At 47.8% G+C, this 17,184-nt stretch overlaps 1 protein-coding gene across 50 annotated transcripts in view; it reads left to right on the top strand.

Annotated features, from left to right (window-relative positions):
• The window catches only part of LOC118373116 (WD repeat-containing protein 7), a 401,772-nt gene that overhangs the window by 96,034 nt on the left and 288,554 nt on the right, over positions 1–17,184 (top strand). For all 50 annotated transcript variants that reach the window (XR_008142316.1, XR_008142328.1, XR_008142323.1 and 47 more), the window contains one exon: positions 8,936–9,027. Coding sequence is in view for 7 of the 50 variants with exons in the window: in XM_052525011.1 (XP_052380971.1) it covers positions 8,936–9,027 (92 nt within the window). In the remaining 43 variants the exon portion in view is untranslated. The remainder of the gene's footprint in view (positions 1–8,935; positions 9,028–17,184) is intronic.

The following is a 17,184-nucleotide window of genomic DNA, read 5'->3' as shown; positions in this document are numbered from 1 at the left end:
ACGAGGGAGTACAGATGGACAGACAGACATGGTTCATAGTTAACGAGGGAGTACAGATGGACGGACAGACATGGTTCATAGTTAACGAGGGACTACAGATGGACGATCAGACAGACATGATTCATAGTTAACGAGGGAGTACAGATGAATGGACAGACATGGTTCATAGTTAACGAGGGAGTACAGATGAATGGACAGACAGACATGGTTCAGAGTTAACGAGGGAGTACAGATGGACGGACAGACATGGTTCATAGTTAACGAGGGAGTACAGATGGACGGACAGACAGGCATGGTTCATAGTTAACGAGAGCGTACAGATGGACGGACAGACCTCTTCTCATCCTGTCTTCTAGCCATACAGATGCTCCAAGCCAGTCCTCAATATTTCAAAAAGTAGTTTTTTTCATGTGGTCTTCCTTCGATTTATGACGGTGTTCTAGAATAAATGTCTTCCTGGTTAAAATGTAAAGGATCTCCAGAAAGCCCATTAAACAATGTGTTAACCCCCAGCCAGGGCCTAATGTATTAACCCCCCAGCCAGGGCCTACCTAATGTATTAACCCCCCAGCCAGGGCCTAATGTATTAACCCCCCCCAGCCAGTGCCTAATGTATTACCCCCCCCCAGCCAGTGCCTAATGTATTAACCCCCCCCCAACCAGGGCCTAATGTATTAACCCCCCAACCAGGGCCTAATGTATTAACCCCCAACCAGGGCCTAATGTATTAACCCCCCAACCAGGGCCTAATGTATTAACCCCCACCCCCAACCAGGGCCTAATGTATTAACCCCCACCCCCAACCAGGGCCTAATGTATTAACCCCCAGCCAGGGCCTAATGTATTAACCCCCAGCCAGGGCCTAATGTATTAACCCCCCCAGCCAGGGCCTAATGTATTAACCCCCCCCCAACCAGGGCCTAATGTGTTATACTCCCCAGGCAGGGCCTAATGCATGAATCCCCCCAGCCAGGGCCTAATGTGATATCCCCCAGCCAGGGCCTAATGTGATATCCCCCCAGCCAGGGCCTAATGTGTTATCCCCCAGCCAGGGCCTAATGTGTTATCCCCCAGCCAGGGCCTAATGTGTTATCCCCCAGCCAGGGCCTAATGCGTTATCCCCCAGCCAGGGCCTAATGCGTTATCCCCCAGCCAAGGCCTAATGTGTTATACGCCCCCCAGCCAGGGCCTAATGTGTTATCCCCCCCCAGCCAGGGCCTAATGTGTTATCCCCCAGCCAGGGCATAATGTGTTATCCCCCCAGCCAGGGCCTAATGTGTTATCCCCCAGCCAGGGCCTAATGTGTTATCCCCCCAGCCAGGGCCTAATGCGTTAACCCCCAGCCAGGGCCTAATGTGTTATCCCCCAGCCAGGGCCTAATGTGTTATCCCCCAGCCAGGGCCTAATGCGTTAACCCCCCAGCCAGGGCCTAATGTGTTATCCCCCAGCCAGGGCCTAATGCGTTAACCCCCCAGCCAGGGCCTAATGTGTTATCCCCCCAGCCAGGGCCTAATGCGTTATCCCCCCAGCCAGGGCCTAATGTGTTAACCCCCAGCCAGGGCCTAATGCGTTAACCCCCAGCCAGGGCCTAATGCGTTAACCCCCCCCCAGCCAGGGCCTAATGCGTTATCCCCCCCCAGCCAGGGCCTAATGTGTTATCCCCCCCCAGCCAGGGCCTAATGCGTTAACCCCCCCCAGCCAGGGCCTAATGTGTTATCCCCCAGCCAGGGCCTAATGCGTTAACCCCCCAGCCAGGGCCTAATGGGTTTATCCCCCAGCCAGGGCCTAATGTGTTATCCCCCAGCCAGGGCCTAATGCGTTAACCCCCCAGCCAGGGCCTAATGTGTTATCCCCCCAGCCAGGGCCTAATGTGTTATCCCCCCCCAGCCAGGGCCTAATGTGTTATCCCCCCCCAGGGCCAGGTTATCCCCAGCCAGGGCCTAATGTGTTATCCCCCCAGCCAGGGCCTAATGGTTAACCCCCAGCCAGGGCCTAATGCGTTAACCCCCCAGCCAGGGCCTAATGCGTTATCCCCCAGCCAGGGCCTAATGTGTTATCCCCCCAGCCAGGGCCTAATGTGTTATCCCCCCAGCCAGGGCCTAATGCGTTAACCCCCCAGCCAGGGCCTAATGTGTTATCCCCCAGCCAGGGCCTAATGCGTTAACCCCCCAGCCAGGGCCTAATGTGTTATCCCCCAGCCAGGGCCTAATGTGTTATCCCCCCAGCCAGGGCCTAATGTGTTATCCCCCCCAGCCAGGGCCTAATGCGTTAACCCCCCAGCCAGGGCCTAATGTGTTATCCCCCAGCCAGGGCCTAATGAGTTATCCCCCCAGCCAGGGCCTAATGTGTTATCCCCCCAGCCAGGGCCTAATGCGTTAACCCCCAGCCAGGGCCTAATGAGTTATCCCCCCAGCCAGGGCCTAATGTGTTATCCCCCCAGCCAGGGCCTAATGTGTTATCCCCCAGCCAGGGCCTAATGTGTTATCCCCCCAGCCAGGGCCTAATGTGTTATCCCCCAGCCAGGGCCTAATGTGTTATCCCCCCAGCCAGGGCCTAATGTGTTATCCCCCAGCCAGGGCCTAATGTGTTATCCCCCAGCCAGGGCCTAATGTGTTATCCCCCCAGCCAGGGCCTAAGTTAACCCCCCCCAGCCAGGGCCTAATGTGTTATCCCCCCCCAGCCAGGGCCTAATGCGTTAACCCCCCAGCCAGGGCCTAATGTGTTATCCCCCCAGCCAGGGCCTAATGTGTTATCCCCCCAGCCAGGGCCTAATGTGTTATCCCCCAGCCAGGGCCTAATGCGTTAACCCCCCAGCCAGGGCCTAATGTGTTATCCCCCAGCCAGGGCCTAATGTGTTATCCCCCAGCCAGGGCCTAATGTGTTATCCCCCCCCAGCCAGGGCCTAATGCGTTAACCCCCCCAGCCAGGGCCTAATGCGTTAACCCCCCCAGCCAGGGCCTAATGAGGTATCCCCCCAGCCAGGGCCTAATGTGTTATCCCCCAGCCAGGGCCTAATGTGTTATCCCCCCAGCCAGGGCCTAATGTGTTATCCCCCAGCCAGGGCCTAATGTGTTATCCCCCCCAGCCAGGGGCGTTAACCCCCCAGCCAGGGCCTAATGTGTTATCCCCCCAGCCAGGGCCTAATGTGTTATCCCCCCCAGCCAGGGCCTAATGTGTTATCCCCCAGCCAGGGCCTAATGTGTTATCCCCCCCAGCCAGGGCCTAATGTGTTATCCCCCAGCCAGGGCCTAATGTGTTATCCCCCAGCCAGGGCCTAATGCGTTATCCCCCAGCCAGGGCCTAATGCGTTAACCCCCCAGCCAGGGCCTAATGCGTTATCCCCCCAGCCAGGGCCTAATCGTTATCCCCCCAGCCAGGGCCTAATGTGTTATCCCCCCCCAGCCAGGGCCTAATGTGTTATCCCCCAGCCAGGGCCTAATGTGTTATCCCCCCCCAGCCAGGGCCTAATGTGTTATCCCCCCCAGCCAGGGCCTAATGTGTTATCCCCCAGCCAGGGCCTAATGTGTTATCCCCCCCAGCCAGGGCCTAATGTGTTATCCCCCCCAGCCAGGGCCTAATGTGTTATCCCCCCCAGCCAGGGCCTAATGTGTTATCCCCCCCAGCCAGGTCAACACATGTCTCATGTAAAAGAGGAGCTTTAAACACCTCTGACATGTATTACTTTAAGTTGTGCATCTGTCGGCCTGGTACACGTCAGATCTCTGTCGGCCTGGTACACGTCAGATCTCTGTCGGCCTGGTACACGTCAGATCTCTGTCGGCCTGCTACACGTCAGATCTCTGTCGGCCTGCTACACGTCAGATCTCTGTCGGCCTGGTACACGTCAGATCTCTGTCGGCCTGGAACACGTCAGATCTCTGTCGGCCTGGAACACGTCAGATCTCTGTCGGCCTGGAACACGTCAGATCTCTGTCGGCCTGCTACACGTCAGATCTCTGTCGGTCTGCTACACGTCAGATCTCTGTCGGCCTGCTACACGTCAGATCTCTGTCGGCCTGCTACACGTCAGATCTCTGCCGGCCTGGTACACGTCAGATCTCTGTCGTAAGTTAACATACACCTAACCAAATACATTTAAACGTAGTTTTTCACAATTCCTGACATTTATTCCTAGTAAAAATTCACTCTCTTAGGCCAGTTAGGATCAGCACTTTATTTTAAGAAAATTAAATGTCAGAATAATACAGAATTATTTATTTCAGCTTTTATTTCTTTCATTACATTCCCAGTGGGTCAGAATTTTACATACACTCAATTAGTATTTGGTAGCATTGCCTTTAAATTGTTTAAATTGGGTCAAACGTTTCTGGTAGCCTTCCACAAGCTTCCCACAATAAGTTGTGTGAATTTTGGCCCATTCCTCCTGACAGAGCTGGTGTAACTGAGTCAGGTTTGTAGGCCTCCATTAATCTCTAGGAGACAGAACGGGTCTCCTTCCTGAGCGGTATGACGACTGCGTGGTCCCATGGTGTTTATACTTGCGTACTATTGTTTGTACAGATGAATGTGGTACATTCAATCATTTGGAAATTGCTCCCAAGGATGAACCAGACTTGTGGAGGTCTACATATTATTTTTCTGAGGTTGATTGGCTGATTTCTTTAGATTTTCCCATGATGTCAAGCAAAGAGGCATTAAGTTTGAAGGTAGGCCTTGAAATACATCCACAGGTACACCTCCAATTGACTCAAATTATGTCAATTAGCCTATCAGAGGCTTCTAAAGCCATGACTGCTTATAGCAGTAAGGAATGTCTGTTGAATCTGTTATCCAATGTGCTTGTCTGCGCTAATAGCAGCCCAAAACATTCTTTCATGTTTTTTATTTATTTTTTATATACTTCAAGGGGTCTTAATATTCATAATCAAATAGCTAAATGACCCTTGGTATGACCTTCTTAAAACAATTCCATATAGGTTAGTAGAACCTCCCCTCCCCCGGTTTAGGCAGGGCTTAGACTCTTAAGGTTTAAACACATTTTGGCAAAGGGATCCGTGGAATACGAATATAATACAATGTATTATTAATATGTAAATATATGTTTTTAACCTTGGGCAACATGAGTCTGCGATGCTCACAGCGATATTGGTATCTAAAGTACTCCACCAATTCAATTTATTTCCAACTCAATGCATCTTGTATTTCTCCAATTTTTTCTGATTTTTTTTTTTTTTTTTTTGCTATAAATGCATGTTAAGCTTTAAAACAGCAAAGTTTTCTCTCTGCCTCATGGAAAAAGCTGTAGAATTGCAGTATTTTCGCTTTAAGGCTACAACAACAACAACAACAACAAAACATCTCTCTATGATGACACATTTGTCGAATTGCAGGAAATTACAGTAGCTTGAAAACGGCAACATTTTCTTTCCAATGCCAAGAGGCGAGCCTTTAAAATGGTCTTTCCTAGGGACAGAGATTTGGTTTGTCCGGCCATGCTCTGCCGACATCATAAGTAAAACTCCTTGTTTGCTATTTTCATCTCACTTGAGCTTTTCTGACTATGAGGGGGTCCCTGGTGAATTTCTTAACATTAAAGGGGTCCCTGGACCCACAACAATTTGAGAACCCCTGGCCTAAACAACAACAGTAATTGTGTAAAGGCATGGATGCAGGGCTGTGTTCAAAACAACTACAAGTGTGCTTGCTCTTGTTCCTCAACGGCACAGCTAGGAGAACAAATCAAAAAAAAGTTTTTATTTTTTATTTATTTTACTAGGCAAGTCGGTTAAAGAACAAATTATTTTTTTCAATGACGGTCTAGGAACAGTGGGTTAACTGCGTGTTCAGGGGCAGAACGACAGATTTGTACCTTGTCAGTTCGGGGGTTTGAACTTGCAACCTTCCGGTGACTAGTCCAACGCTCTAACCACTAGGCTACCTGCCGCCTATAAACTTATAGTTGAAGTCTCTGGTTTGACCGCTGTGTTCACTTGGAAACACCGGTTAGACCTCTCACTCAAACCCTTGTCGTTGTCTTATGTTTCACCTATCCCAATTTCTAATATTATTATCATGCTACTAATTGTATTCAGGGTATTTTCAGTGTTCATTATCAACAAATGCGGTCGAAAAATACAGCTAAAATGTAACATGAAATCAACGGTGTAATGTTTAGATTCAGTTTGGTATCAGGTGAATTGTCCTCACCTATTTTGCCTAATCATTACCCCATCATCTCCAAACTCTTCCGTTTGAATTGCTACCGTGGTTACACATGTTTCCATATTGACCAATCCCCAGGAGGTCAGCTTTTGCTGCACTTTTTCCACCCTATTAGTTGTGTGTGTGTGTGTTTCCTGTATCTTGTGTTAACAATGGGTAAGATGCTCAGTGTTAAAGAGGAGTGCATTTCCATGGTTGCATCCCAAATTGAATCCTATTCCCTACGTACTGCACTGAATAGGGATGCATGCATAGCTGTGTCTGTCTGTATGGCCTGGCCTTTAGTGTGATAAACAGTGGATGGGCCCTAAATTAAATGAATGGTCTGGGTAGAGGTATTCTACAGCTCTCTCTTAGTGAATCATTGAACAAGCCTCTTCTACAGATTGGGACAATAGGCCCTGATCACTCTAATGGGTTTCTATGCAGACTCCAACTAGCTGAGTAAATGTGTCCGTGCCGCGTGATGAATTGGAATTCAGCCTCCTCCTGTTCAGATTACCGTTGGCTGTCCACCACATCTAGCTAGTCGCAGAGGCTTTATGGAGAAGTGTCATCTGGGATCAAACTTAAAGGGGATGAAATGCATCAATTAAATAAAGATCCAAAGTCGAAACATAAATATAAATACTTCACTATTGACGGTACAGTTAGTTTTCTGTGATAAGATGGGGTGGAGGGGACTCAACGAAGGACCCGGCTGGGGTGGAGGGGACTCAACGAAGGACCCGGCTGGGGTGGAGGGGACTGAACAAAGGACCCGGCTGGGGTGGAGGGGACTGAACAAAGGACCCGGCTGGGGTGGAGGGGACTGAACGAAGGACCCGGCTGGGGTGGAGGGGACTGAACGAAGGACCCGGCTGGGGTGGAGGGGACTCAACGAAGGACCCGGCTGGGGTGGAGGGGACTGAACAAAGGACCCGGCTGGGGTGGAGGGGACTGAACGAAGGACCCGGCTGGGGTGGAGGGGACTCAACGAAGGACCCGGCTGGGGTGGAGGGGACTGAACGAAGGACCCGGCTGGGGTGGAGGGGTCACTCAACGAAGGACCCGACTGGGGTGGAGGGGTCACTCAACGAGGGACCCGGCTGGGGTGGAGGGGTTACTCAACGAGGGACCCGGCTGGGGTGGAGGGGTTACTCAACGAGGGACCCGACTGGGGTGGAGGGGTTACTCAACGAGGGACCCGACTGGGGTGGAGGGGATTGAATGAAGGACCCGGCTGGGGGTGGACCCGGCTGGGGTGGAGGGGACTCGAGGGACCCGACTGGGGTGGAGGGACTGAATGAAGGACCCGGCTGGGGTGGAGGGGAGGGGACTGGGGTGGAGGGGACTGAACGAAGGACCCGGCTGGGGTGGAGGGGTCATTCAACGAGGGGGACTGGAGGGGACTGAATGAAGGACCCGGCTGGGGTGGAGGGGACTGAATGAAGGACCCGGCTGGGGTGGAGGGGACTGAATGAAGGACCCGGCTGGGGTGGAGGGGTTACTCAACGAAGGACCCGACTGGGATGGAGGGGTCACTCAACGAAGGACCCGACTGGGGTGGAGGGGTTACTGAACGAAGGACCCGGCGGGGGTGGAGGGGTTACTGAACGAAGGACCCGACTGGGGTGGAGGGTTACTGAACGAAGGACCCGGCGGGGGTGGAAGGGTTACTGAACGAAGGACCCGACTGGGGTGGAGGGGTTACTGAACGAAGGACCCGACTGGGGTGGAGGGGTCACTCAACGAAGGACCCGACTGGGGTGGAGGGGACTGAATGAAGGACCCGGCTGGGGTGGAGGGGTCACTCAACGAAGGACCCGACTGGGGTGGAGGGGACTGAATGAAGGACCCGGCTGGGGTGGAGGGGTCACTCAACGAAGGACCTGACTGGGGTGGAGGGGACTGAACGAAGGACCCGGCTGGGGTGGAGGGGTCACTCAACGAAGGATCTCATCATTCTTTTTCTCCAGACTTAGTAAAAGCCACTGACTTCTCTCTCTGGCTAAACTTCTCTCTCTGTCAACTTTACTCCGTCTTCACTCTCCTGAGAGAGTAACTAGTTTTGTCAGATTAAATGTTAGAACGTTTCCCTCCAGACCAGGATTTGTAAAATCACAGGATAACAGTCGGCCCTGTTAGTGTCAGATCCCAGTACAAGCACATGTCTACTTTTAGCTAACGAGAGAGAAACTGTTCTACTCTTCATTGTCTTCATTAGTCCCAATGCAACAGGTGTAGTCAGCAGAATGGAACACTTACCCCCGAGGCTTTTCTTAAAAGGGGGTAGTGTGGGCTGTGAGGCGCTGTAAAGATCACACGTGGAGGTCTGCGAAACCTGTTAACAGCCTCTGATTTTATGTGTTACGGTGTATTTTTGGCCCTGGTGATTTAGTCAGGATGGGAAGGAAAACCGAGTGGGAGGAGAACTGCAGGTGTTCGAGGTAATAATGATGGGGCCACCTTCCCTTTAACATTGTGGACTGAGAGGTGGCGGGGGGGGCCTTGGGCCTTTCAACTACTAGATAGAACAGAACACATCTGAACCTGTAGTTAGCCTGAATAAAAAAAGGAATTTAAGTTTGTATAGTGATGATTTGTTGTTCATCACCTCTCTCTGACCACGTGTACACACACATGCTTACCTACCCCCCCCACCCTCCTCCTCATACTACTAAGCTTGTCTTTTCTACACAGTACATGGACACAATTCAAGCTTCTCTGTCTGCTAAATATTTGATGGTATCTTATGTATTCTATTCTCCAGGCCTCCTAGACCCGGGACCCCCGAGACCCCCAAAAAGACTGCAGCACCCCCCCAGGTGTCTAGTCCGGCCGTGCAGGGACAGATCAAACAAGGTAACTACAAAAGGCTGTTTTCCCTCGGGGCGGTGCTTCGGAGATCCACTGATGTACAGGGCAGGCAGCAGGCGCTGTGAATCTCAGATCTAGGAGAGAATCCGCTCCTGGCCTTTCACACTTAGGCTGAGTCCCTAATGCACCCTATTCCCTATTCTCAAACATTTTTTTTCACTATTTCGGGGGAATAGAATGTAATTTGAGACACTACCCTAGAATACTTCATATCGTCTCCACAGGAGTAAACTAAGGTGTCACCGACAGTCTCTACAATACTAAATCAAGCTGTGTTTGTCCAATGCCTCGAATACAACAAGTGAAGACCTTAACGTGAAATGCTTAGTTATACAAGCCCTTAACCAACAATGCACTTCAAGAAATAAAGTTGAGATAATATTTACCAAATAAACATAATTAAATTATAATCAAAAGTAACACAATAAAATAACAATAACAAGGCTATATATACAGGGGGGTACCATTACCGAGTGACTGTGCGGGGGTACAGGTTAGTTGAGGTAATTTGTACATGTCGGTAGGGGTGAGGTGACTATGCATAGATAATAAACAGCGAGTAGCAGCAGTGTACACAACAAGTGGAGGGGGGGTGTGATGTAATATATACATTTACAGCACAGCTCACCTGTTATACTACAGGAATGGGGTCAATTCGTGAAGTAAGCTGACATTTATAGTCAATCATTGAAAAAAAGACCATCTACTTTCAACGATTTCTCTAAAAATAAAGGATAAGCAAATGAAGACGTGCATTTTTAAAAATTCAAAACACTTCCTGAATTTACTGACTTAAATTCGAATTGACCCCAGCCCCTGGCGTTTGACCCCAGCCCCTGGCGTTTGACCCCAGCCCCTGGCGTTTGACCCCAGCCCCTGGCGTTTGACCCCAGCCCCTGGCGTTTGACCCCAGCCCCTGGCGTTTGACCCCAGCCCCTGGCGTTTGACCCCAGCCCCTGGTCGACAAAACAACAGTTATGTCTGTCTCACTGCTGTCTGTCTGGCCTTGTCCCTGACTCATACCAGTCAAGGGTTGTTCAGTATCTTTATAGCTCAGCAAGGGGGGAGAACTAAGTCGGGGTCTCAATTTGCTGTTAAAATAGTAGAATATCCCAGGTGTCATTTAGAATGATGACAGTACAATACACCAGGTGTCATTTAGAACGATGACAGTACAATACACCAGGTGTCATTTAGAACGATGACAGTACAATACACCAGGTGTCATTTAGAGTGATGACAGTACAATACACCAGGTGTCATTTAGAATGATGACAGTACAATACACCAGGTGTCATTTACAATGATGACAGTACAATACACCAGGTGTCATTTAGAATGATGACAGTACACCAGGTGATATTTAGAATGATGACAGTACAATACACCAGGTGTCATTTAGAATGATGACAGTACAATACACCAGGTGTCATTTACAATGATGACAGTACAATACACCAGGTGTCATTTAGAATGATGACAGTACAATACACCAGGTGTCATTTACAATGATGACAGTATGATAAACCAGGTGTCATTTAGAATGATGACAGTACAATACACCAGGTGTCATTTACAATGATGACAGTATGATAAACCAGGTGTCATTTAGAATGATGACAGTACAATACACCAGGTGTCATTTAGAGTGATGACAGTACAATACACCAGGTGTCATTTACAATGATGACAGTATGATAAACCAGGTGTCATTTAGAATGATGACAGTACAATACACCAGGTGTCATTTAGAATGATGACAGTACAATACACCAGGTGTCATTTAGAATGATGACAGTACACCAGGTGATATTTAGAATGATGACAGTACAATACACCAGGTGTCATTTAGAATGATGACAGTACAATACACCAGGTGTCATTTACAATGATGACAGTACAATACACCAGGTGTCATTTACAATGATGACAGTATGATAAACCAGGTGTCATTTAGAATGATGACAGTACAATACACCAGGTGTCATTTAGAATGATGACAGTATGATAAACCAGGTGTCATTTAGAATGATGACAGTACAATACACCAGGTGTCATTTAGAGTGATGACAGTACAATACACCAGGTGTCATTTAGAGTGATGACAGTATGATAAACCAGGTGTCATTTAGAATGATGACAGTACAATACACCAGGTGTCATTTAGAATGATGACAGTACAATACACCAGGTGTCATTTAGAATGATGACAGTACAATACACCAGGTGTCATTTACAATGATGACAGTACAATACACCAGGTGGCATTTAGAATGATGACAGTACACCAGGTGATATTTAGAATGATGACAGTACAATACACCAGGTGTCATTTAGAATGATGACAGTACAATACACCAGGTGTCATTTAGAATGATGACAGTACAATACACCAGGTGTCATTTACAATGATGACAGTACAATACACCAGGTGTCATTTAGAGTGATGACAGTACAATACACCAGGTGTCATTTAGAGTGATGACAGTACAATACACCAGGTGTCATTTAGAGTGATGACAGTACAATACACCAGGTGTCATTTAGAGTGATGACAGTACAATACACCAGGTGTCATTTAGAGTGATGACAGTACAATACACCAGGTGTCATTTAGAGTGATGACAGTACAATACACCAGGTGTCATTTAGAGTGATGACAGTACAATACACCAGGTGTCATTTACAATGATGACAGTACAATACACCAGGTGTCATTTAGAGTGATGACAGTACAGTACAATACACCAGGTGTCATTTAGAGTGATGACAGTACAATACACCAGGTGTCATTTACAATGATGACAGTACAATACACCAGGTGTCATTTAGAGTGATGACAGTACAGTACAATACACCAGGTGTCATTTAGAGTGATGACAGTACAATACACCAGGTGATATTTAGAATGATGACAGTACACCAGGTGATATTTAGAATGATGACAGTACACCAGGTGTAATTTAGAATGATGACAGTACAATACACCAGGTGTCATTTGGTAATGTGGTTGTGCATCAGCCCGTGAATCAGGGGTGTGCACTTAGTCGGGGTCTCAACTTACTGTTAGAATAGTAGAATACACCAGGTACAATTTGGTAATGTGGTTGTGCATCAGCAGTTTCTCTCTTGTTATTTCATGTCAGCTAACATGTTTTAGATTGGTAAGTTCGCCAGCTGTCTAAACTTGTAGTAATCATGGTCAAATTACTGACCGGGGGGCCCACATTGATTTTGTTAGTCACTTTCAATTAGATATCATATTCAAAACTGCAAATATGTCTCTCCGCCCCATGGCAAAAATGTGTAACATTTCAGGACTCTTAAAACTTCACTTGGGTTCTCCAAAAGAATAAGGCTGACTCTGACTGCATGTGTGGGGTATGTATCTGGACAACAGACCCACAAGTCACTGCAACCTTTCATGATGAGTTCAGAGATTTCCCTGAGCTAGGTGATCCGCTAGGTGATCCGCTAGGTGATCCGCTAGGTGATCCGCTAGGTGATCCAGGTCAGATTGGGTGGTGTGTTCATATATGGAATAATATTGTACCCCATGACTATGGATCAGACGATGTCTTAATGGCATATATTAAACACATTTGATACGCTCAATTAATAAAATAAAAAAAGGAAGATAAACCAGAAATAAAATGATTTGTTCTTGCACATATTTTAATATTATCTATATATCTAGTTATCTAACTATTTATATTTTTCTGTTCTTAAATTATATATATATTTTTTTACATGAACTATGTAAAGATGCAATATGCAGAAATCGCTCCGCCACTTCCTGGTTTGCTAAAAGTCTAATAGTTTACCTAATTTCAGTTTGTGACAAAACATGCAACAAGTGTAGTGTCGAGGATCATTGTACCATCTAAACCACAATTAAATATATTTTCCATAAGCAACAACAACAAAACATGTTTTAGGCTGTTTTGAAGCTGGTGTATAAAACTGAACATAAAAGACTCAAAAACAAAACTTAACAACGGGAAGCATAGAAATAGAGCACGTAGAACAGATCTACCGCTTCTTAGACTTGCTTTCGATGTGAACGACAGATCTATAACACGCATTTCTATGTGAATGCGGTCACATACTGCAGCTTTAATTGTAGGAACTTAGTAGTGTATGTGGTATGGACCAATCATGGCCCTGCTACACTCGTCGTTTGTTGTATCATAATTAAATGTAGAAATTAAAGTATAGTGCTTATGTATGAACATCGTTATTAACTAACGACGACCCCGCTGACCTTGAATACACACACACACACACACACACACACACACACACACACACACACACACACACACACACGTGCCCCCCCCCACCCCCCCCATTTGCTCTCGGAGCCATGGGGCCGTTGTTACACCATATTGTAATTGAGAGGCAGTGTCCTGTAGTGACCTGCTGAATGGCTGTGTCATTCTCCCGTTGACAGTCTGGCCGTAAGGACCCTCTGCTCATTATGCTAATTGTTTCTGCTCTTTCCCCTCTAAACCAGTCAGTAACTGGGCATCACTTCACAATAAGGTAAAACGGTGTTTATCCAAAGATCACTTGTGTATTTTACTGTCTTCACCTTATGCTATTTTTAGTACAGCGTTGAGTACTGTGTTGGTATTGAGTACTGCCTTGGTATTGAGTACTGCCTTGGTATTGAGTACTGCCTCGGTATTGATTACTGCCTCGGTATTGATTACTGCCTCGGTATTGATTACTGCCTCGGTATTGATTACTGCCTCTGTATTGATTACTGCCTCTGTATTGATTACTGCGTCGGTATTGAGTACTGCCTCGGTATTGATTACTGCCTCGGTATTGATTACTGCCTCGGTATTGAGTACTGCCTCGGTATTGAGTACTGCCTCGGTATTGAGTACTGCCTCGGTATTGAGTACTGCCTCGGTATTGAGTACTGCCTCGGTATTGAGTACTGCCTCGGTATTGAGTACTGCCTCGGTATTGAGTACTGCCTCGGTATTGAGTACTGCCTCGGTATTGAGTACTGCCTCGGTATTGAGTACTGCCGTCGGTATTGAGTACTGCCGTCGGTATTGAGTACGCCGTCGGTATCGAGTACTGCCGTCGGTATCGAGTACTGCCGTCGGTATTGAGTACTGCCGTCGGTATTGAGTACTGCCGTCGGTATTGAGTACTGCCTCGGTATTGAGTACTGCCGTCGGTATTGAGTACTGCCTCGGTATTGAGTACTGCCGTCGGTATCGAGTACTGCCGTCGGTATCGAGTACTGCCGTCGGTATCGAGTACTGCCGTCGGTATCGAGTACTGCCGTCGGTATCGAGTACTGCCGTCGGTATCGAGTACTGCCGTCGGTATCGAGTACTGCCGTCGGTATCGAGTACTGCCGTCGGTATCGAGTACTGCCGTCGGTATCGAGTACTGCCGTCGGTATCGAGTACTGCCGTCGGTATCGAGTACTGCCTCGGTATTGATTTAGAGCTATCAAGAAAGGCATTTCACTGTACCTTTGCACGTGACATTTAAGAACTTAAACTTGATATCATTTAACAAAAACAAACAGAATAAAAATATAGACAATTTATCATCGACTCCAACTGGTGTACAAATTCCCCACCCGTCTTGGAATACCAGATGGTCAAATGCCCTTCAACCTCTTCAGCTGTTATCGTGACTGCTGTGTGTATTACATGCCACCTCAGGATGAGTAAAGACAAGCTGGCGCTGTGTGTATTACATGCCACCTCAGGATGAGTAAAGACAAGCTGGCGCTGTGTGTATTACATGCCACCTCAGGATGAGAAAAGACAAGCTGGCGCTGTGTGTATTACATGCCACCTCAGGATGAGAAAAGACAAGCTGGCGCTGTGTGTATTACATGCCACCTCAGGATGAGAAAAGACAAGCTGGCGCTGTGTGTATTACATGCCACCTCAGGATGAGAAAAGACAAGCTGGCGCTGTGTGTATTACATGCCACCTCAGAATGATAAAAGACAAGCTGGCGCTGTGTGTATTACATGCCACCTCAGGATGAGAAAAGACAAGCTGGCGCTGTGTGTATTACATGCCACCTCAGGATGAGAAAAGACAAGCTGGCGCTGTGTGTATTACATGCCACCTCAGAATGATAAAAGACAAGCTGGCGCTGTGTGTATTACATGCCACCTCAGGATGAGAAAAGACAAGCTGGCGCTGTGTGTATTACATGCCACCTCAGGATGAGTAAAGACAAGCTGGCGCTGTGTGTATTACATGCCACCTCAGGATGAGAACAGACATGCTGGCGCTGTGTGTTTTACATGCCACCTCAGGATGAGAAAAGACAAGCTGGCGCTGTGTGTATTACATGCCACCTCAGGATGAGAAAAGACAAGCTGGCGCTGTGTGTATTACATGCCACCTCAGGATGAGAAAAGACAAGCTGGCGCTGTGTGTATTACATGCCACCTAAGGATGAGTAAAGACAAGCTGGCGCTGTGTGTATTACATGCCACCTAAGGATGAGTAAAGACAAGCTGGCGCTGTGTGTATTACATGCCACCTCAGGATGAGAAAAGACAAGCTGGCGCTGTGTGTATTACATGCCACCTCAGGATGAGAACAGACAGGCTGGCGCTGTGTGTATTACATGCCACCTCAGGATGAGAACAGACAGGCTGGCGCTGTGTGTATTACATGCCACCTCAGGATGAGAAAAGACAAGCTGGCGCTGTGTGTATTACATGCCACCTCAGGATGAGAAAAGACAAGCTGGCGCTGTGTGTATTACATGCCACCTCAGGATGAGAAAAGACAAGCTGGCGCTGTGTGTATTACATGCCACCTAAGGATGAGAAAAGACAAGCTGGCGCTGTGTGTTTTACATGCCACCTCAGGATGAGAAAAGACAAGCTGGCGCTGTGTGTATTACATGCCACCTCAGGATGAGAACAGACAAGCTGGCGCTGTGTGTATTACATGCCACCTCAGGATGAGAAAAGACAAGCTGGCGCTGTGTGTATTACATGCCACCTCAGGATGAGAACAGACAGGCTGGCGCTGTGTGTATTACATGCCACCTCAGGATGAGAACAGACAGGCTGGCGCTGTGTGTATTACATGCCACCTCAGGATGAGAAAAGACAAGCTGGCGCTGTGTGTATTACATGCCACCTCAGGATGAGAAAAGACAAGCTGGCGCTGTGTGTATTACATGCCACCTCAGGATGAGAAAAGACAAGCTGGCGCTGTGTGTATTACATGCCACCTAAGGATGAGTAAAGACAAGCTGGCGCTGTGTGTATTACATGCCACCTCAGGATGAGAAAAGACAAGCTGGCGCTGTGTGTTTTACATGCCACCTCAGGATGAGAAAAGACAAGCTGGCGCTGTGTGTATTACATGCCACCTCAGGATGAGAAAAGACAAGCTGGCGCTGTGTGTATTACATGCCACCTCAGGATGAGTAAAGACAAGCTGGCGCTGTGTGTATTACATGCCACCTCAGAATGAGAAAAGATAAGCTGGCGCTGTGTGTATTACATGCCACCTCAGGATGAGAAAGATAACAAGCTGGTACTTAATGAGCTGTACAAGGCTATAAGCAGGAAAACGTACATCCAGAGGCTGCTTCTCTTTGTTTGGAATATGTTTTGACCCTCTGCAGGTCACATTGATGAGCTAAACCACCTCGGTCACCAGCTTCATTAGAAAATGCCTCGGTGACGTCGTTCCCACTGGGAAGGTTTGTTGCTTCCCCAAAACAAAAGCCATGGATTAACAAAGGTTGGCGCTAAACTAAAGAGCTACCGCATACAGAGATACCGTAGAAAACCCTGATGCTACCGCCAAAGACAGGAATAAGTACAAGAAGGTCCGCTATGACTTCCGCAAAGTCATCAATCGAGCAAAATGACAATACAATACAGGAATAAGGTGGAATCATATTACACAGACTCCAACGCCTGGTCCATGTGGCTACAGTCCATTATGGGTTTCAAAGGAAGAACCATCTGTTGTCTGCCCAACGATGCGTCTCTACCGGACTAACTCAAAACGTGCATAAAATGCATTGACAACAACATGGAACCCGGGTGTGAGGGCCATCGCTCTCAGAGGCCAACGTGAGAGAGGGTCTTTTTAATTCGCTCCACACTTACAAGACCAC

The sequence above is a fragment of the Oncorhynchus keta genome, chromosome 9 (genome assembly GCF_023373465.1).
Source record: "Oncorhynchus keta strain PuntledgeMale-10-30-2019 chromosome 9, Oket_V2, whole genome shotgun sequence".
Taxonomy (NCBI): domain Eukaryota; kingdom Metazoa; phylum Chordata; class Actinopteri; order Salmoniformes; family Salmonidae; genus Oncorhynchus; species Oncorhynchus keta.
The sequence above is the reverse complement of the archived record's forward strand: the minus strand, read 5'-3'. Positions and strand labels throughout refer to the sequence as shown.